General features: G+C 36.4%; 2 protein-coding genes across 4 annotated transcripts in view; one reads left to right on the forward strand and one right to left on the reverse strand.

The window, feature by feature from the left end:
• The first annotated feature begins 357 nt into the window (after positions 1-357).
• LOC150101156 (beta-scruin-like) lies at positions 358-7,445 on the forward strand. The gene is made up of 4 exons (XM_090402178.1): positions 358-544; positions 5,372-5,569; positions 6,834-7,066; positions 7,270-7,445. The coding sequence occupies exons 1-4, from the start codon at positions 414-416 to the stop codon at positions 7,443-7,445; spliced, it is 738 nt and encodes a 245-aa protein (XP_090258304.1). The 5' UTR covers positions 358-413.
• A 399-nt stretch (positions 7,446-7,844) lies between these two features.
• The window catches only part of LOC150101157 (immunomodulatory peroxidase-like), a 70,379-nt gene continuing 55,140 nt past the window's right edge, over positions 7,845-23,083 (reverse strand). For all 3 annotated transcript variants that reach the window (XM_090401221.1, XM_090401222.1, XM_090401223.1), the window contains 6 exons: positions 22,053-22,189; positions 18,156-18,323; positions 16,198-16,400; positions 12,331-12,500; positions 11,331-11,433; positions 7,845-8,411 (listed from right to left, as the gene is read on the reverse strand). In XM_090401221.1, the coding sequence (XP_090257347.1) occupies positions 8,330-8,411; positions 11,331-11,433; positions 12,331-12,500; positions 16,198-16,400; positions 18,156-18,323; positions 22,053-22,189 (863 nt within the window). In that variant the 3' untranslated portion in view covers positions 7,845-8,329. The remainder of the gene's footprint in view (positions 8,412-11,330; positions 11,434-12,330; positions 12,501-16,197; positions 16,401-18,155; positions 18,324-22,052; positions 22,190-23,083) is intronic.

Raw genomic sequence — 23,083 nt, forward strand, 5'->3', positions numbered from 1 at the left:
AGAGAAAAAAAGATACATTTAAATGAAATCGCTGTCCGGAATTCTTTTACGCTCATTTACGACACCTGAGAAAGCAAGACACATCCGATCCCCCATTTGACTCTTTAGTGTAACACTCACCGTATGGTACGGTATTTATATTGCAGAGTCAAATTATTTGAAAGTTTACAATAAGACAGTGTTGGACTTGATCTTCAGTCTGTTCGGAATAATCACGTACACGTGAACGAGGTGTTATTTTATTCCTCTACAGCCTACCATGTAATCTTTTCGACGTATTTGGTTAATTTTTCTAAGTAAAGATTGACGTATTGGGTTGGTGATAAGCATTGTAGTGTTATAACGCGTCTCGCTTTCTTTCTACAGGCGGGGGTTTCCCCACTTATGACGAGTTCGAGGTGAAGCCTACAGAAATGTGTAATCGCTATGATTTGAAGAAAAATAGATGGTTTTCCGTAAAGCATATGGCGCATTGCCGAATACATCACGGAGTGGTAATTTTTGGTGGTCGCATTTATGCTCTGGGAGGCAAAGATGAAGAAAGGTGAGTTCGATATTATTGCCCTTCACATTAAGAACAGAATGGAAAGTTCTAGTAGTTAGGAACGACCATCAACCTTGCGTTGCCTTTTTCAAGACAGCATGCATCTGATCCCAGTCGTAACTGACCGCCGATAGCTTCTTTTTCTTGCTTAGAAAGTGGAACAGACGAATTCTCAGTTGAAATGAAACTTTGCTTTTGTTTTGTTATTGCCGCTGAATCGTAATTGTGATTTAGTTTGAATTTAGACTGCTAACAGTTTCTGTTTTATTCTATTTCATTATGTCTGTTCCCACAAATTCAAAATGAAAAATAAGTAAAATTACTTTTTTTTTTTTTTTTTTTGCTCGGGTTGTTTTCTCTCGTCCTTCGTTCTGAAAAATTAATTTGGAATTCGGCGACATTTAAAAAAAAACTTTTTAACCGACATTTTAATTATCCCTAATTTCTTTTAAAACCTGCCTTTTAGACATAGCGTCTATTTTGAGCTCTTGGCAAAAAAATTGGAATCTCAGAATGTGATTTGTCACTAACAGAATAGTTGCAATTTAGGAGCGAAGATCAGGAGGCAAGATTGAGATGGTTTGATCATGTGATGAAAGGGAGGACGAATGTTTGGGAAGAAAGGTCATGCAGATGGACGTGTAAGGAAGGAGGAAGCGTGGATGGCCAAAGAAGAGATGGAAGGAGCTGGTAGAAGAGGACTTGAGGATGAAGAACTTGGATGTGGTGATAGCCCAAGACAGGAGGATGTGGAGGAGACTCATCATTGACAGCGACCCCGCTTAAGTGAGACAAGCTGCAGAAGAAGAATAGTTGCAATGTTAACATTGATTTGAACATCAGTTCATTATAAATACTAGCAAAAGAACTTGTCCTTAAGGGAATCAGTGCCCTCCTCCATGCACTCCAGAAAATTCTTACGTGGGATATTGATTCAATCAAAGCACGGCTCGCAGTTCCATAGTTAACGTTTCAATAGTCTGCATTAGATTAGACCAGGACCAACGATGGTTTGCTTTTAAGATTAGTTTCTCTTCATCTAGTTTATTTCACATTCAGGTGTCTATTATTACAAAATTAATCTTGAGGTATGCGGCAAACACTCCTCTTACCGCGAAGTTAGCAGAGATTAATTGCAATGGATAATTTAGGTCAGCCAAGTCCTGATTTTCAGAACACTACAAAACCATAACTACATTTCAGTATTCATTTGCGTTTTCCCTCTTGCTCAAAATGATAGTGCATAGCATAAGCAATTGCTTTTAGAAATATATTAAAGCAAGATGAAAATGTAATATTATTTTTTATAACCCCCTTCCCTCTCATATTCTGATTTGCGCATCAGCAACTGGGCGTTGCTCTTTTCTAGTGTAAGTACGTCCAAATGGCCTCAATCTTTATGCCACCTGGCAAGCTCTTAAAACTATAATCACTTGTACAAGGGGATGTTCTACAACATTTACTATTGGTTTAGGAATGTTCCTGCCCCTTCCTGCTGCACTACTGTTGACTGAAAAATATTACTTCGAAGTTTATAAAGTAAAACAGTTTCACTTAACTCAATCAGCGAGTTAAGTTTCAAATTAAAATTTTTGGAGACCAATTTACAATACCAGGAGTTTCAGAAATATTCAGAGTTTAAAAAAAAAAATTGAAACCCCGAATAGTAGCGAACGTGTCAAAAATCTTTAAAGTTTAAAAAGAAGTGTTTCGGTAAGACTGCAGCCGTCGTCCCGTTGGTTGTCAAATGAACAGTGGCTCCACTCGTCATTCAACGGGATTTGAATCCCCTCTTGGCATGTTTGTTTTTAGGGGTCAATAAAGTTAATCGCCGACTGTGAGACCATCACTCAACGTACTGGAGTGCTGAAAAGAGTATTATTCGAGTTCTTGGATTATCTAACATACGGATAAATATTGGACACACGAAAATTAATAATAATATAGGAATACATGGAGAACACACTCTAAACAGGAATGGTAAAAAATTGATTGACTTTGCAGTTTATAATAACCTAAAAATGAATTCCTTCTATACACATAAAGACATACATAAATATACTTGGGCAGCAAGAGGATGGAAATCAATATTAGATTATTTTATATTAAATGAAAAGACATCAAAATTTTCACTAGATGTTAGAGTTCACAGAGGATATGAAATAAGCAGTGACCACTTCTTCGTTAAAATAAAATTAAGATTACCACCTAAATGGCTACAAGTAACAAGAACGGAAAGAAAATTTGAAACATTTGTTTATAAAACTAGACTATTGAATGACACAAATGTAAATGGCTAAATGAACAAAGAATTAACCAATATCTAGGTAAAATAAAACAAAATAAAAGACCAAAAAATTCAATAAAAAGGAAAAAAAAACTGAAGATCTGGGATGATACAATCCAAGAAATAATAATAATAAAAAAAGAAGCCTATCACAGATGGTTAAGCAGTAAAAGATTATAAAGATGAAATAGAATATAAAAGAATAAGAGCCATAGCTAAAAGAGAAGTCAGAAAAAGACAGAGAGAATCATGGAACATATTTGTTTCTAATTTAGAACGTGATTTATATAAAATAAGACCAATGTATATAAGATTTTGAAACACTTAAATGCAGATACCAAAGAAAACATAAAATTAAACACCGAATTGAAATTAGAAGAATTTCAAAATTACTACACAGAATTGTGGATTGACAATTATTTTAAAAAAGACAACTGGCAAACAATTAACGAAAATGAAAAGGAAATAACTAAAGAAGAATTAAAAATCAGCCTGAAAGAAACAAAAATGGAAAATCACCTGGAGAAGATAAACTAGGTTCAGAACTATATAAATATGCAGGAACAAGATTCAAAGAAAGACTCTTATTATTTTTAAATAAAATTTATTCAACTGGTATCCCCCCAATAGAATGGAAAAAAGCAATTGTGATTCCTATCTTTAAAAAAGGTAATAGACATGACCCTAAAAACTATAGAGGTATCAGTATACTAAATTCCTGTTACAAAATATATAGCAGAATCTTAAATAGCAAACTAATGAAATATTTCGAAAACTTTATTTTAGAAGTACAGAATGGATTTAGAAAAGGGCGATCATGTATAGACCCGGCATTTTGCTTAAAATTAATAATAGAGAAAAGAAGAGAATACAATTTAGAAACACATGTTGCATTTATTGACTTTGAAAAAGCATTTGACAAAGTTGAAAGAAACATTAAAAGAAAGACAAATACCAAATAATATCCTAAAAGCTATCACAAGCATATATGAAAATAATCAAATACAAATAAGATTAAATCACGAGCTATCATATACTAGAGAGATAAACCAAGGGGTCCGACAGGGATGTCCCCTCTCAGCAACTCTTTAATATTTACTTAAATGGAATAAAAATTTCCATCAAGGAATTAAACTTTCTCCTACAGTAAACTTAAACACACTCCTTTTTGCCGACGACCAAATAATAATTATAAATTCTGAAGATAACTTACAGAAAGCTATTTTAGATCTAAATGAGATGGCCAAAGATTATGGTATGATAATATCAACAGAAAAATCAAAAACTATGGCCTTTAAAGGACAAGATCCAGCAAGAACTAAAATAGTAATAGATAACAAGATCTTAGAACAGGTGAATTCATTTAACTACTTAGGATGTACGATCACATATGAAAAAGATATAAACGTAAAAATTGAAAAATATTTAAAAAATAACAGGTGTAATTAACTCTATATTTAAACCAAACCTAGTTCTAAAAGTATACAATACATTAGCCCTACCCGTCTTAATGTATGGAAGCGATATCTGGACAACAAAACAAAAAGCCAAACAAAGATTAACAACAGCAGAAATGAAGTTTATGAGAAAAACTGCAAAGTATACCCTATTTGATCGCAAAAGAAACGAAGAAATTACGAAAGAATTAAACATGAGCCAGTAATAGAAAAAATTAAAAAAGATAAACATAAATGGATGGAACACGTTCAAAGAATGAAAAGAGAAAGATTACCAAAACAAGCCTTAAAGTACAAGCCATTAGGAAAAAGAAAACCAGGGCGTCCTCTTAAAGGATTCAACCATGACTCTTCTAAGGCCATCCTAGGCCTAAATCCTTGATACGCATGATGATGATGATCTAATCCACGGGAAAATAATCCAATAAATGAATGTAAACATATAAAAACAAACATGGATATTCTTGAGGTAAACAAATATTCACCAAGCGACAATTATCAGAATTTAAGGAAATTGTGAGGGGGGGGGAGGGAGGGGAATGCATGCCTGCTTTGATTCGACGCATTTGTGCGGAGTAGCATTTTCGCAAATGAATATAATTAAAATGAAGAACCGAACCACTTTAACAAACGAACAGGCCTCGTGTTTACAAAATGCTTCGAATAATTAAACACCAAATTATAAAATGAATAAGGTGACGATGCGCCGAATTATAAAAAGATTCCAACTCATTGTGGTGTCGAATAAGCAATGCAGATTTGTGACTCCAAGAAGTTAAAAATTGTTAAGGTTTTGTGGTTTTATTTATTATTAAACCAATGCTATCATAAAAGCATTGTTTGTCACTTTGGTTATTAAAGATGTCTGACTTATTCTAGACGTGTTAATGCCTCTTAGCAGTTCGTCTTTAGATGATACGTAGGTATAAAAAAAGTAAGTAAAGGTATAAACAATAACCGTGTTTTTTTTAAAAAAAAATGTTGATCGCGGATGGATATTTTACTTTTGCACATTTCAGTAATATATCGCGCGCAACGGTCTACTTTCAAAACCCGCACACTAATGAATTCATTTCTTTGCAGTATCCTTAAATCTATAGAAGTTTATTCTCCATCAGACAACAAATGGGATGAAGTGGAACCTGGTCTTCTTGATGCGCGATTTGCAATGGGTGTTGCCGTGTATGAAGGTCTCATCTGGGTGGCTGGAGGGATGACGATGCGCCAAGGCGAACTCTATCTGACGGATAGTGTCGACTGTTTCGACTGCAGTGAGAAAAGGTAATGTTCATATTGTTATGTTATATACGATAAAGATGACCTCTCTGGGGTGCTTTCACCCGTGATAGAATGCTTTTTAACGAGACAAAACAAATTTGCTCAAAGTAGTAATGAAACCAATAATTAAGCTTAAATCTGTTTCGCAATAAATACATTAACAGCAAGCGTCGTATGGATGCACATCGGTTACCGTCGATCATTCTCTAATGCCTTTCTGTGTCTCCCGCTCTGCGAAGTCCAATCTGTTGATTTAGTCTCATTGCAGTGCTCTTATTTGTAGTTAAAATGGATCGCCTTCAACTACGTTTTCATTGACTTCTTGCATGAAGCAAAAGGCTGACGATTGCTAACATGCAATGCTGTAAGTGGCTGCAAAAACCACAAGACTTTTTCCCCATTTTTTCAAAAGGCATTTGGTAATTTTAGCACTTGAAGTTGCAAGTAAAATATAAAGCGCTGTTCTCGTGATCTCTTTTCTCGTAAATAGCTTGATTTGTGTGATTCCTGAAAAGACGATGAAAAACTTGGTGTCCCAGACAGTCCTTGGAAGCAGATTTCTACCCACTGCTGGGTCTTGCCTCGCATAGAACAGCATGCAGTCGCCCTAGTTGTTGAGAATAGAGTGATGGATGGAGCATATTTCTTTAATCAGCTCAAGAAAGGGTGAAACACAATTTTGTCAAACCGACTATTTGTGTGAATCAGAGGTGCAGCTCTCCTTCAGTTGGGCATTGATTATTTTGTGAGTTTGGGGGTTGGAGTAGTCACTATCTCTCTCCCCCCCATCACTGGTTAGCGTCTGTTCAGAGGTTAGACGAGTAATTCCTTGTTGATATCGGCACGATGCAAATTTTCGATAGTCTTTTGGCCTTTCGCTGGTGGTGTCGATGATATCGCACATTCCAGCGGAGCACCTCCTTGATAACGTTTTTTTTTTTTGTGACTGTAGCACACTGGGTTCGAATGACGCGTCTGTACATGACATTAGATTCAGAAACAGGGTTCAGTTTTGTTGACAAACGGACGAACAGATGATTGGAAAGGTTCGGAGACACCAGATATACATTAATGGACTCCAACCATTTTGAAGAAAAACTTAGTTTGGAAATTTTGGACTGTCCCTTCTCTCTCCTGAAGTTGTTCTTTGATGCGTGTCCTGTTCTAGAGCTTAATTTTTGTGTATTCTTTTTTCTTGTCCCTGCCTAGTAATGCCAAGTAGAATAATAAAGACTACGCACTTTATTTATGTGTTTATCTGTTACAGATGGTTCAGAAAAACTACCTTACCCCATCCACGTTGCTACATTACTCTTTTGGAGTGTGCTGAAAAATTATTCGCTCTCGGAGGAATTTCTAGCGCACCAAAAGGTCAAGATGACAATCGCTCTTTACTTATGAGTGTCCCCGACAACTACTGCCTCGACGCCACTTCTAAGCAATGGTTAAAGTTGATTTCTTTACCAGCACCCTGCCATTTTATTATTGCCGTCACTGTCAGTAAGTATTATAGTTTTGACCATTCAGTGCAGTGGTGGAAACTGAATCGATAGCAACCACTCCGGAGTTTGGTTTGGGGGGAAAGGCTAACAAACAGCTCATTTTTTCACGTTTTCATCACTGTTTTAATGCTATTATTTTGATGGTTTTGTTGTGAAATTTGTAGAAATAAATGCATGTTTTCATTGAGTTTTTTTTTCTAGATAACATGATTTATATTTTGAACGCTTTGAGGATTTCTGATGACGAAAGCAACGAGATGACCACAGACATCATAAGCTTCTGCCCTTCTACTGAGAAATGGGAAATAATTGGAGGCTTACCAGAAAATGGGTACATCACAGCTGCTGCATCAACACATTGCCAACATGTTCGTTAAGAAGACAAATTATTTCTCGGTATAACATTTAAACCAAGGATCTCGAAATTATGTTTTTATGAATGTTGGTCCAATCGTTTTTTTTTTTTTTTTTTTAATGTTTCAGCTGAGTGACGACAGTGCCATGTTCAAGTTAACGTCTTAATTATGCAAACTTGAACCGTCGATAAATTCCTTCTTGATTTTTTGTAAAGATAATTATAAGTAATAAACTCTTGGGCAATGTCTACTTAGAATTCCTCCTCATTTGCATAGTAAGTGATAGATCGTTTCTCAGATCTGGCAGTGCTACGAGAGGAGGCGCAGCGAATGAGTTGAAACGAGAGGAGGCGCAGCGAACAAATGGTCGTAATGGCACGGTAGCCTATACTGTATACAGGGAAAAACATTTCCTAAAAGGAATGCTTATGTATATTTTATTTTAAATATAAGGGCGAGCATGGCTTCAGTGAAACATCAAGCTGTGCCGTACATGTACCAAATGATATTCAACTCTAATATGATTCCAAAATAACAATGCTTCTCCAGATTGTCTCGTTTTGTTCTGTTTTTTTTCTGTTCACAGCACTGTCTAGTTCTACACGGAAGGACCAACATGCAGTCTCGCTTATCTTTGTCAATGATTCAATTTATACTGAGCAGGAGGAAAAGGAAACCTAAGATTGCCTTTATGGGTTACATTCCCGGAACGATGTTGCATTATTAATTTCAGTGCCAAGATACATAAATGAATCAAAATCGTATACACGCACGATCCAAAGCAACAAAATTTGGTTTTGTTTTGTTTTTTTGGGAATTGTTCACTTTGAGTGTGTGTCTTGAGCATTTCTTAGTTGAGAGTTTTCTCTATTCACCACTCAGCATTAGAGAATCTGTTTCGGTTTTCATGCCCACACAGGTTCATTTCGCCACGGAGAAAAATTCATCTTTGCCAAAGTTCCATCGACGCACGGCATCTTGGGATTCCTGTGAAAATAAATGGATGGAAAGTGTTAGTGAGGAATTATCATCTATGATTTTAAAAAAAAATCACTTATCTAAAGCGAGTGTGAGACAGCTATGTTTTTTTTTTTTTTCATTTATTGAAGATAGCATTACTATAATTTTACCATTGAACTAGACGAGGGGGATGGATACACCATGATACTTTTGGATTTTGTCAAGGCTTTTGACAGAATACAGCATGGCAGACTGCTGCATAAATTGGAGAAAATAGGTTTGGGTTATACAATATTAGCATGGATGGCTGACTGACATATCAAAACGTGGTATACGGGGGATGTGAGTTGGCAAGGATTAAGGATCAGTGCTTGGTCCACTGTTATTCAATCTGTACATTAATGATATTGGGAAGGATTTGACAAGCGACATAGTTATTTGCTGATGATGCAAAGATAGGCAGTGTAATCAGGAATGCTGCTGATATTCAGTCTTTGCTTTAAATAGGCTGGAATTGTGGGCATGGATAAATGGGCGTCAGTTCAATGCCAGTAAATGTAAAGTCATTCACTTCGGCATGATTAGATATCCAATGTCGTATTTTATTGGTGGGAAATTTATGAGGCTAGGGATCTTGGAGTGTTAATAGATAGGAAGTTGAAGTTTAGGGGCCATGTGACAAAGATTGCAAATACAACTCAAAAGATAATTGCAGTGCTAAACGAACGCTCACATGTAAAGATAAGGAAAAGACAAGGCCTTGATAAGACTTCACTTGGACTATTGTGCGCAGGTCTGGTTTCCGTTGTGATTCTGATATATTGGAGAGAGAGAGAGAGGGCACAATGGAGAGTGTTAAAAATGATATCAGGACTATGGAATACTGATTATGAAGACAGATTGAGAATTTGTAGACTGCAAGCAGTAGCAAACAGGAGAAAGAGGGGAGATATGATTGAGACTTACAAACTGCTGAAAGGGTCTTGCGGGATTTCAATTGATGGGATTTTTCATTTATGGAGGGTGGGGAAAGGACGAGAGGGCATCCTTGAAAGCTGAGAATGAAGGGTGTAAGAGCTACATTTTTCTCTCAGAGGGTGGTGCGTGATTGGAATGGATTGCCATTGGATGTTGTGTGTGCAGGCAATGTGAATGAATTCAAGAATAAATATGATAGCTGGTGTTCTTAATAATAATAATGTTATACAGTGATATACAACAAATATAATTTGGTTGAAATCTTCACTCCAGAACGTTGAAATGAAGATAGGCATCGCATATCCCGTGTTTAATTTAAACGAATCGCTCGTATAAAATAATTGCTTTAAACAAACTTACTATTTTTTTTGTATTTATTTTACTGATTGGTGTTTTCATTCTTAACATATGCGCACAACAGGAGAACACCAACTTTAATATCTTTGTTCAGAAGGGGAGCAAGCGACACTTTGGTTCTAACTTAAGGCGTCGATATAAGTAGCAGGTCTACACCTTCTGTCACATTGCTGGATAAGCTACCTTTGTGTGGCAAAGCGCAATAATTCGGTTGATCAGGGTAAGTTTTTCTAAATAAACTTTCTCTTATCACCAAAACTGAGCCCGTGAATCTTTCTTCTGCAAACCTACATCAAGTAGGTCAGTGAAATCGTCTTCGCTTAACTTAAAAATAGAAATCGTTCGCAATGATGCTCATTTGTATTATAAAAAAAAAAACAATTCATTAAGGATCAAAAATCCAGCGGAAAAAAAGTAATTATTAATGATTTAATTTAAGAGTTTACGTGATTTTATTAAATCGAAGATACACAAAAAATAAGTAATAATAGTAAGGAGAATATATATCCTATCTGAGAGAAATCCTGAATAGTGCTGCCATCTAATGGTAATGTCAAGAACTTAGTTAACGTTGTTCTCACCACGAAAGGTTATTAATTAGAAACCTATTGTATATTTGTATTCACTTATATTTAGATCGAACAGAGATGCAACGGTAAATACATTAGCACGATAATATCTATATTTAGGTAATACTAATAAATGGGTGCTTGCTTTCTAATTGAAGCAAATATGAACATACGAGTTTACTTTTCATTTATCTAAAAACTCCTTTAACAAATAACTGACGAAACGTCGCTGTTAATCATCTTCCTGAAATTATTAAGTGGAAGAGTATCACGGAGATGTGTTTATCCATTTACTAAGTTATAAGCATAAGGAAATTTTACGTATTTACAAATCCTGTATGCATTTTTTTTTTTTTTTTTCAAATTTAAAAACCGAAATAAGTAGAATTTACTAAAATTGCCATCAAGTATAATTATATTTATTGTAAATAAATTAGCAGCTAAGATATCCATTCTGTAAGTGGCTGGGTTTTAAGAGAAATAATGAATAAACAAAACCAAAATCCACTAAAATTTTTGCTAAGCATTATCGATTTCACAGCAGAAGAGAACGTATGGTGAAAGATTATCCTTAAACTTTATTGTCAGAAGGCGAGCTGATTACCGCGTACTCCGGGTGGAAATGAGCCAGAAGTGAAGGCCACATTCTTGCTCGGATCGTTGCTCTACGAACGGAACTGCAAAATCGGAGTCACCGCTGATGACGCGTGTTGGTGTCCATTACTTAATTTATATATATATATAAACTTAAAAGATGTCGCACACTTCATGCTCGCGTCATCAAATATAAGATGTTGAATCTGTTCATGCGAGTTGCGCTAACCATGTTGGGTGGCAAATGAAAGTACTACACTCCAAAGGCAGAAATGCTTACGATATGCGCTTCACGAAAACAAAGAATGGCAACATTACAAGTAGCGCGATAGTATTAGTGAACAATCAACATACGGACGTAAGGAGAACGTTTCCACAGTATTTAGTGGGTGCAAGTGGCCTATCGGAAATTCGCTGTAATGTCTTAGAATGTTAAGAGAACACTCACCACTCTGCAGCACGTATGAATGCAACCTGTTGAATAGAGCCGACGTTGGTGTTGTCGCAAAGCACGCGTGATAGGGTAACCTTCCGAATTTCTGCCAGCTGATCTGTAACAAAAAGAAAAAAAAATGAGCATCATGACCGTCACAGAATGTCATTTGTTCTTTATAATCAGCGACTGATCACCACCTGAATAAAATTTGCGGAGATAGTTTGCGGTGTGGCGAGCCATCCGCGTTAATATTACAAACATGCAATTGCTTCCACAGGGCAAAGATGTCTTTAATGGGCTGAAAGTCAACTAAAGGTCATTTTAACAGGTTACAGCTACGCCAATTTGTCGGATAAATTAGATTCGATGATTTTTTTTTCCCCAAATGCTCAAAACTAAAATCATGCTACTCGAAATATAAAAAGTGACATTGCAAATCCTGGAAAGCAGTGAAAATATCTAGATGAGCTTAACAAATTTAAGCCTTATTTTTATTTATAAAAATTCCATTTTAGATTAAAATCTGGATACAAAATGTAAAACGGCTATCTGGAATGAATTTCGCAAATTTCTGTTTTATCAAAATGTTTTCATTTATTATGGGACAGCGAGTTTTATGAAATTACAATATTAATTACAGTTCGGTTTATCTGTTTTCACTTGCTGCCTGCAAAATCCTCCGCGTGTTTATTCTCCAAATGAATTAAAATAAAACAAACGCAAAAGGCCTTGAGTAGAAAACTTGCGACTATGTGGTGTATGCAGGCAGCAGCATTGCGCTTAAACCTCGAGTTTCTTTTCTCACGGGACTTAAGCCAACGCCAGCAAACTTACAACCCAAACGACAAAAAAGAAGCGTAGAAAAATAATCGAACGAGTAGCAGTCATTAACTGCGACGTAAACTCGTATGACTATGACATCATAGAAAATATTTCAATAGCACAGGATCACAAACATCACCAATACTTATTACGTTTCATTCTAGTAAAGAAAACTGCTGCTGCTACTCACCTTCGGAGAAGGAAGATTCCAAACCGCCATTTTCATACCAAAATCGATCTCCGATTTTCAATCGGCGAAACTGTTCAGCAACAATGCAGGCAAAAGTGGGACCAAGGGTTGCATCGGGCAAGGATTTCTCTGAAATACCGGCCGGAAACAGATCGATGTCGTCCACGCTCCTGTTGGATTTGAACACCTTTTAGTCTCGAAAATTCACTTAAAAACACTAATGTTTCAGTAAATTGCACTGCCGCATTGATTTCTCAGAAGATAGTACCAATTAATACTGTTCGTGTAATGGTAAAAAAAAATAATAAATTTTGGTATATATATAAGGAAATTTGCCATAAAACAAACTGATAAAAGTGCAGGGTAAAGCGACATTCAGAAGTGCGGGATTAAAATTGATTATAGTTCGAATGACCAGCTGTCCAGTTTATGTTCCAAATATGACGAGGTAAGTTTTTATCTAGTAGGAACTTTGAGAACCTGCTTTTAAATGGGTATAAAGTAGAGTTGCTGAAAACTTCAGCCTTCCATATTTTGGGGGCAGGGCCGGATCATTTTCAGTAATGAAATAATTCTTTTAACAGGGATAGGTTTACAATATTGGCAAACCTGAGAATGAAAAACTTAACTTCTGTAGGAATTGTAGACGTAGGTTTCTGTGGTTTAGTAGTTCATAAGAAAGATTCCGGTAATTAGACCACATGTTTATTAAGATAAATAACAATAGTAAACAAACATGACAAGTTTCGTAAGTCAAACGAATTACATCTTCAGGGGTCAAAGGTAACTAAAAGTTTAAGAAATGAGAAATTACTCAAAATAGTTTTCTATGCAGTTGTGGCCGTCTAACTGTTCATTAAATTAAATATTCAGATATTTAATTTAATGAACAGTTAGACCACAACTGCATAGAATGAACTATTTTGAGTAATTTCTCATTTCTTGTGTTTAAACTTTACAAAATTTCAGAAGAATTGGAATAATGACAAACTTGTATAACATATACCGAGTTAAGAAGAATCCAGATTATCTCCGGTGATAATAATACACCTTAAAATTCAAGCTTTCGCTTCACTGTTATGCAGGACTAAAAAAATTCAAAAAAGACTTGCGAAGTTCGAGCTTTTTCTCGCCCAGTCGGTGACAACTTTGCTTTGGTTGAAAAGACGTTTGAATCATGTCTAGAAAGTAAAAAAAAAAAAAAAAAAAACCTTCAAAACGACTTTCCACATGAGGGTATATTAGTGGAGGACATCTGCTCCTGCCCTCCCCCTTTCCGCAGATCAGCCCTAGGACCACAAACAAATTAGCAGGTATAAGACTAACTCCTATATTCTACTAAATTACGGTTATGGAAACTAATAAAAACGTCTCCGGCCAATTACCCTACGAAGACCAAAATTAGAAAGACTTTTGTTCGGTAACAAGTCGAATAATGTTACCAATATCAGTAAAAATATACATCCTGTGTGGGAATTTTCAGTTTTATAGTTCCAATATTCCACAATCAATACCACACCAAAATAATTTAACAATTAAACAAACGTTCAACTTAAGGGTTTGTCATGGAATGGGCCACAGTTCCTATCAAGGCAAAACCTTTTCAGAGTAAAACACTTAATAGTGAAGCAACTTCAACTTGCTGTCACTAACTGGGTTTTGCGAGATGAAACCGATCGACTTCAGTCCAAAAGATGGCCTTCGGCACGCACGAGTATATCGTTTTCCACTCAAATGAAACTAAGTGCGAAGAATTCTCTACAAATGCAGACAAGTTCTGTGGTGCCAGGACTGTTCCAGTTAGAGCGTCTAAATTACAAAAATGTTCAGCTGGAACACAAATAAAAATAGCTCATATTTTTAAAAAGATTTAAAGTAGTTTTTCATTTCCCTTTATGTACGTATTTTAAACTGCTTTATTTTATCGACTCTAACAAAGCTATACACGGGCGAGGAATTGGAGATCGAAAGTTTGTAAATTAAGGTTTCAATTTGTAGTTTTTATAATTGATGCAATTCAAGAAGAGTTGCGTGTCAAATAATAATAGCATTGCACCCATGCTATGATAATTATCATAGCATAGGTGCAATAGATAAGTGGTTGATTATAATCAACCACTTACGTGCTGGTTTAATGAAATAAATAACAGTACCTATAAATAATTAAACACGTTTACTGCATTTCATCTCAATCATTGTGATAACGTCAGGGAAACAACATAAACATTTGAACAACATAAAATTTGTTGGGTGGGAGACCGCCCACCCAGCACAGCTAACGCTACTTATTGTTTGTTCAAATTTATACGTGTTTTTGAAATTTTAATATTGTTTCCCTGACGTTAACACAATGATTGAGATGAAATGTAACAGTGATTAAGCGTGTGTAATTATTCCATTAAACCCTATAATGAATTATCAAAGTCAGCCAGTTTTCCATCATCCACCTGAATTGCATCTCGGGATGTTTCTTTTGTTTGCAAAGAAATAACGACAACACAGAAGAGTAAAATTTCATTTTTCTTGCCACGAAGTAAGAAAAAAAGTGGCTGGAAATATTCGTGTTGTGTTAACTCTCAAACAGTTGATCTCTTCTGTTCCCAGTAAATATTTAAAAAAAAAAAAAGCATTCCGATGTCTCGAAAGTAATACCTTACAGGATAAGTACAAATTACTTTCTTCCTTCTAACTACTCATACACACAGTATTGTCGTGTCATGGATCATAGGACTGATATTAAAAAAAAAAAAAAGTACAACTTCCGTCCTGAGTTGCGCTGATACTGTTCCACTTAAAGAAGAAACAGATAATTGGACATCTGAAGCCCGTCGTATTTCTAGCGACATTCATTGCTTTCACCGTTGTATCATGTTTCATATATCAACAATAATTCATTTTAAATTAAGTATGCAACTTAATCGTTCTCAGTTGACTTCGGACTGAAATATTCAACCGTCGGACGCTGATTTGCACCAGTCTCAGAAAAAACCACTATTGCTGCGGATTAATATTAACAACCACTTTTACCTGAACACGAGAAATTGTCATTTCTATTCTTTATAGTCTAATCAATACATCAACTTGCGATTTTTACTACAGAATAATTTTTAACGAAGAGATAATAGATTACGCCATATTATTTCAAGGCATGCAAATTCAGCTGATAGCTCGGTTACAGCAGCAAATCTTCATCACATCACTTGTTTTTGAGGAGCGAAATACAAGCTGCTACTCTCAAAATATAGGAGAGCAAAGAATTCCTCCACGTACCATTAAAAAAAAAAAACTTAACTTCGACCCGAGAGAGAAGTCAGTTGCAATTGAAAATCAGTAAAGATCCCTGACAAGTCTCATTTCGTTTTCGCGTGCGATTTATTGAAAATAAGTTGACACACTGCTAAAATAGCATGCTTTCAGAACCTGAATGGACTGGAAAGGAATTCTTGAAATAGGGTTACTGCTTGAGCTAGTAATGGCATTCCTTCTCTCTGGATGCTATTGCAAAAACTTTCGTTTTTATGTTGGTTTATTATTACTAACCAGCGTAACGCTTTATGTACCTTGAACACATACTTCAATTTTGTGAAGCAGTTCATTTTTTATTTACCCAAAAACGTAACCTCTAATTTTTTATTATAATATTCTATATTTAGGTGTGAATGATCGTTTAAAAATCTTATATCCAATTTCTCTAAAGCTCATCTCGTTATTATTAAATTCAACTTACAAAAAATTCAAACTCAGGGGTGCAATCATTTCTGTGGATTATTTTTAAATGTTTTTATCCAAAATACCCGGTCAGCACAAGTACACCCCAGCGTACCTAAGTGAAGTGTCTATTTAAATGAAATGATTGTACTTACTAACCTGTACAGCCTGCTTAAGTTTCGCACGGCATCCTGATCCATGACTTTCTCGAGTTCTTCGAAGTTTTTGATGCGAGGGAGATTGCAGTGTTCTCTCCACTCGTTATAGCCTGGCAGTCCGTGATCACGACCTCTCTGGATGTTCAGTGCTATCAGATCCAGGCCGTACGTATAGCCAGGAATTTGGAAGAGGTGGTTAGTCAGCTATAACAAGATGAGAATTTAATTAATACATTTGTTTTGGGAATAGAAAGAAAATTCAGAGTAGAGAGACAGAGACCTATGACACGTTGAAAAAATAATGCATTGAAAATGAAGATAGGGAAGAAAAGATTGCTTAAGATAATGTCCAATGGTATCTGCCAGCAGATTTTGATTTAGGCAGAAGCGTACCGAAGACGATTGCCGCGATAATCATGAAACTTAGCATGTTGATTGGTCCTGCGGAAGTCATATCCGCTATTCAAATAAGTTTAAGGAGAGAATGGGAAAAATAGATCCATAAAATTAAAAATTTGTACAGTCAAAATTATCATTACTTTTTACCTCCTATACGGAAGTTAAATGGGAAAAAATAATACTAAAACATCGAAAATGTGTTTTTCTTTCAGTAGTACAAACCGTTTGCAACAACAGGAAGTTTAAAACTGCTTGAACTGTCCTTTCAGTGACACCAAAACATGTCACTGAAACGACATATTAAAAAGTCACATTTTGGACTCGATTATGGTTTTGGTGGTGATGATATGAATTAGGTTGTTCGCCTTGGTACATCTATTTAAATTCCACATGTTTATCGGCCGTTTACTTGCTTCATCTTGAAATTCCCTTAACTGGGTTTTAAAGTCAGTGTCAAACCCAAGATATGAAGTTGCCTTCGACAAACAAATAAGATTATCCATAAATTTTTAAAAAAAAAAGCATTTAAAAAATAAATGACGGACCATTTGCACTCCTTACCTCAAAAACAATTGAGGCCCTGCTCCAAGTAATATTGTTGAATATATGTTTTTTTTTACTGATACTTATTTCGAAAACGGCGATTTAATTATTTGTAGTATCACAAGTAGTTCTTGAAATCCTTCCAGTACGTTAATACGCAAACATTCTTCCTTGGAAAAATCTACACTTGTTTTCACTCTTCAAACGGCTTCTCCTTATTCTGAGAATTCGGGGGGTAAAATATCTCTTCACGTGTCTGACATACAGCAACTTTTGACGTCAATCGGGAATTGGCTTTCGTACGTGTTGCTACCCTTTCTCTTTTCCTCACAAAAAAAAACAAATACAAAAAAAAAGTATATCCATTTTTAAGATTATAATCGCAAGACTTGGGCACATCAATGATGAGTTGGAAATAACATCGTGTCGTGGCTTGGTTACATTGCAAAATACTCTTCAGTTTTGTTTGGCTATTCGAGAAATTATTAGTGCACATTTTGTAGCAGTAAATAACTAGAAATGACGTAGCGTTTATCTGCTCATCATTCAGTATTGAGGCTCCCACTAGAAAATGCTAGCTTTCGGCACTTAACTATTTTAACACTGTTTATCAAAGAAATGACGCACTCCAGAATCATCATTCCATACGAAGAAATTTAATAATATAAATATTAACCCCTAATGACACGACGGAAAGACATGGCATATGAATAAGACCATGGCAGCACTTGAGCGAAGGCTAACAAAAACGCCACATTTATTTTTTTCTTAAGCATATTTGTATAATGTTAAAAACACTGTCTTATAATTATTATCGCACACGTGCCACATTCTCTATGCTAGGCTGCTGTCATCCAGTAACGAGATGCTTGGTAAAGGTAATCTGGTGTGAAAAAACACAAAACATGCACTCGCGCTGCGCTGTTCCCTCGCCGTTTGTTAGCAATCATGAGGTGGGAGGGTGGTTACCATATTACTTATAAAAGTGCAGAATATTTAAAAGCGGTTTCTACTTACCTCTTTTGTAACGTATTTGTCGAATGCTTGAGCTGGCTGGTTAATTAAGGCACGAGCGAAACGATCGACGTAACCCGACTTATACAGAAGAGAAGGGTTGAAAAAATTGTGGCTTAATGGCAGCCTTTCCGACACCATTCCATCCTCTTCTATCAAGTCAGTGAAACCCTGCAATGAAAACAATGTGTTGTAAGAGGAATGCAACATTAATGAGAAGGACATAACATCAAGTAGGACGCAGTGTCCTATGGATGCCATTATGTACAGATATAGAAATGAATGGTGCCAAGAGAAGAATTGCGAACTCTATCCTTCAATTAACGTACGCTATGCGGCGCAAAAGTGAAATAATATAATATCAAGAGTAGAAGTTACTTATAATATGGTTTGTTTCTGCCATGTGAGTATTTCTTCATAGCAGGAAAATGGAGATTGGAAAGAGCCAGTAAACTTCGTTATAATAAACAAGTAATTTCGCAAGTAATAAGCGACTCGCTAACTCGGGTTACAATCGAAATGTATTATTACTGTTCCGCACTACCCTGGAGTCCTAAGACTCATCGTGGGAGACCGAACTATCAATACAATATAAACGGTACCTCTTCTTTAACCCATTAACAGACAAAGCACTCGCAACCGACTCAGGCAACCAATTCCATTTATTCACAATTCTTCAAGCGAAAAATTAGTCCTCGGCCCCTTGCTAGTCACACTCTTACCAAACTTCCAGGGATTACCATGTTTTGTTCCTTCTAATCAAGTGCTGAAACATTATCCCTGAATCAATCCCATAAAATCCTTTAAGTAACTTAAATGTTTCTATCACAGACCTGAGCACAGTAATCCAGATGCGGTCGTATCAAGGATTTATAAAGGGCAATGATAGCTTCCTTCTCTCTCCTTGTTAGTGTGTTCTTCAATAATCGAGTAATCCTCTGAGTTAACCTAGCTACTTTAGTATTATGCCCTCTTCAGAGAGAGAGAGAGAGAGAGAGAGAGAGATGAACTTCAGCTTTCTTTTTTTTTTTTTTTTATATCTGTACTGTTCTTCTTCCTTCCCTCTTTTACCTAGAACAGGCAAACGCAAACTCAGAGTTTCCGGGTGAAAAACTCCCTACCTCCGTATGAGACCGGCTAACTAGTCGAAAGAGACCCGATAAAGGTTCCTCACGTCACTGACGGGAATCGAACCCAGGTCTTTTCGATCAAAGGGCTTCGTCTATAACGACTGAGCTACGGCGGCTCATCTATACTATTACCATCCCTAAATCCCTGGTTCGTCAATTTCCTGTTTTACAGTTCCCTTAATGGTACATAGCTTGTAATCTTTTTATCCCAAAATGCATAACTTTACACTTTTTCCACATGAAATTGACATGTATTGCATTTTGCCCATACTGTTAATCTATTTAAATCATCCTGCAAGCTCTCTACATCAACTTGATCAACTATTATCCTACACAAACAACTAAATATTTCCTTTCAGATTATTTTCTATATCATTATGTATAAATTAAACAGTGGTGGTCCCAGAACTGAACCTTGTGGCACACCACTAGTCACCTGTCTTCTCTTAGATTCTAATCTCACATGCACTACTTTTCGATATCTGTCCAGCAGCTATCCTTTCATCCATATCACCAGTTTCCCATTCATCCCGTTTGTTGCAGTCTGTAACAGATTCCATGTGGTATTCTGTCAAACAGCTTTGCAAAATCCAGCAGCCATTTCCTTTATCCAACGTCACTGTATTATATAAAAAGTTAGATTACTGAGACATGAACGACCCTTCACAAAGCCATGCTGCTCCTCAGTGAATCATTCTTATTAACCCATTCATAAATTCTCTTTTTGGCCACCTTTTCCCACCACTCTTGAGAGACTGATTGGTCTATAATTTGCTACTATAGACTTAGATCCTCCTTTATGCAAAGGAATTAATTTTGTCCTCCTTTCATCCTCTTGGGACTATCTGCCTTGTAGTTCCACATATACCCCTTCTTAACTGAAATTCCTCGATGTTTTGCTACCTCCCAAGTGCGGAGCTAGCAAAACGTCCCCCAATTGGAGACAATATAGCCAGGTCTTCTGGTAGTATAACCAGATCCAACACTTCGTACTCCGCCCCATTTTGCTTCAAATAATTATCTCTCAGTAAGTGTGTGTGTATAAATTCCATTTCCTTCTTGCCACGTGATTTTCCTCCTCCTACTCTATTTGACGCGATGTGAACCAGGCTCATTCAGAAGCGCATTTACCGTTTAAGAAACTGCATCACTGAGTGTCTTCTCGTGCTTTATTCAGATATAAATGTTTTAGTCGCGTTTCTGAATAGAGGTCAAGTGCCAATTCGTTTTGTCCGTTCTCAAGTACGCTTACAGCAATTTTGCTCAAAACGGACCTAATAAGATTTAGTATTTAGGATCGAATAGTCTTAATTGGGCAATTTTAGTCACAAAATCAAATAAAACGGCAATTTAAAAAAAAAAAATATATATATACATACATACATACATACATACATGTCTACCGCGAGATTTTGCGGAAAGTATAACATATCAGTGCCGTGTGGAATCAACTGAACGGGTCCCAACCACAGAGAGAAATTAGTTTAGCATGTTTCCGGCTGGATGGTAAACTTAGGAAAACTGGGCGAATGGTGGCAACCAGTTCAGTGCCCCTAACAGTATATTACCAAAACAGGCACAAGAAGGAAACTGAACGTCTGAGAAAGTAAATGGAGTAATTCAGGGAGACTCACTAATTAACGGGACTGCGCATTTCTAGAGCGGTTGGTCAACCTTTCCCACCACCTAGAATATTCTAGCGTTGGGAGGATTTGGACTGGGGAGAAGTAATGGCTAGTTAGCATATTCACTCTCCCGCCAAAAGGCTGGGAGTTCGAATTCTGCCAATGGCATGGATGTCTGTGATTGTCCTGCTAACTCTGTGGCAAAGGATTCTGTGGCCCCTACCACTTCTAGCAGAAGGATTCAAAGCCAAAGAACCCTGTCAGGTACAGCAGTAGCCATATGGTGTCCATTTCCGTCAAATGGGAATAATTAACTAACAAAGAAGTAACGGTCTAGAACAGAAAATGGCACGGACGTGAAAGAGGTTATACCATAGACTTAAGTCAATGCGAGACTATATCTCTGACCGCATGTGTAGATCTTCGTATTATCATTGGTAAGAGGAGTGAAGTGTAGTATTTTCTTGTTTGAAATAAAACGGGATTGAGTTTAGTGGTTGACAAGGTTGTCCTCACCCCACTGAAATATGAGAAGAAGATGAGTGTTTAAAGGCACTAATGAGAGATACGTGAAAGAGGGATGGGGAGTACTCTCATCGGCAAAACTGGAGAGCTGTTATTAGTAGCAATCAGATGGTTGTAGTAAGCAAGCCAAGAAAGGGCTGTGGGTTCAACTGCTGGTAACGGACGATGTCACTATAAAACTAATGCTACTTGACACGATTGTGTGTTATAGCAAGGACTGTTCAATGAAAGCAATTATTTCCTGTTGGATGCATGTTAATTGCTTATCAATACCTAATAAGTGAAATGTGTCACTATGGCAACGGGTTCCGAGTGATAACTGCACTTGAAGAAGCACTGCTTCTTTTAGTGCATTATTAGTTGTGTGTTTTCCTAAAGTTTATTTCGTTTAAATTATTGTAATGGCAATTCAGCAGTTTATTTTGAACTATACAAAATTATATATATATATATATATATATATATATATATATATATATATATCAACGCACGTTTCATTCTGAAAACGTCGGTACTATTTACGTTGCGCCGTAAAGCATGGCTTTATTTTTGAATGCTAGTCTGAAGGTCTCTTTCAACTTACAGCTAAATTAATGTGATCGGGTGGCATAATTAATTACCTGCACCAAGGTGTGTCCTAATCTGAAGGCTGCTGCGGCAAATTCATTCAGAATGCTTGGATTAAGTTTGATGTCGTAATCAAAAGTGTGACCACCTAGCTTGGGCAGCAGACGGAACGAAGACATCACCGTCTTCCCTGTGTGGAGAAACAAATGATAATTTAGATATTTGTTCAAAAATACAAACAAATAATTTGAATTAGTTTCCCAACGTCTTCTTTTTGATGGAAGACGAACGAAGCAATATCAAATATTGTAATTAAACTGATCATTCAAACTAACTCGTTAAATACACAGAAGAAACCAAAAAAAAAAAAAGGAATATGTTAAAAACAAGAAAAACTTTCGTTACACAACTATGCTTAAGGCGCATAGTTGTGGAACGTAATTATGATTCGTGCTTGCACTTGCCATACAGCGTTTCATTTGGTGTTCTAGTGCCTAAACTGCTTACTAGGTCAGCCGCTTAAAATACCTTTCAATCATAACACCACAAGAGACCTACAAACTCCTATTCGGATTTTAAAATATTACTAGATTTACATAACCCACTGGGCAGCTCAGTGGTGGTATAAGACTTCTTTCCTACACGCAGCTTATCTAATAAAATCCCTTTAACTAACACAGAATGAGTGCTCAGTACTAGAAGCAACTTTAGTTCACTCTTGAAACGATTCTATTCCATAATATTTAATGAAAAAAAAAGTGTTCTTAAATTCAGATTTACTTTGCCATTCAAGCCTCCGTAACTTAGGGTCATGACAATGCCCTGGTGGTGGAAAGAGATCGGTTCGAATCCCATGTACGACACGTAGGATCTTCTGTAAGGACTTGTTCAACTGAAGAATTAGTCAGTGATCACAAGAAAGTGGTAGCTTTTTTTTTTCCTCTCGAGAATGCAGGTTTCTCATCCAACAAGCCGACCAAAGAATACACGCAAGTCAGAGCACATAAGATGAAGTGGAGAACCACAGTATTAATTAGATTTCTATGATGCCACGTTGCTTGGCTCTCAAACTTAATTTGTTAGG

Source organism: Typopeltis vanoorti, chromosome 12 (assembly GCF_054136105.1).
Source record: "Typopeltis vanoorti isolate ZY-2024b chromosome 12, IOZ_Tvanoo_1.0, whole genome shotgun sequence".
Classification (NCBI taxonomy): domain Eukaryota; kingdom Metazoa; phylum Arthropoda; class Arachnida; order Uropygi; family Thelyphonidae; genus Typopeltis; species Typopeltis vanoorti.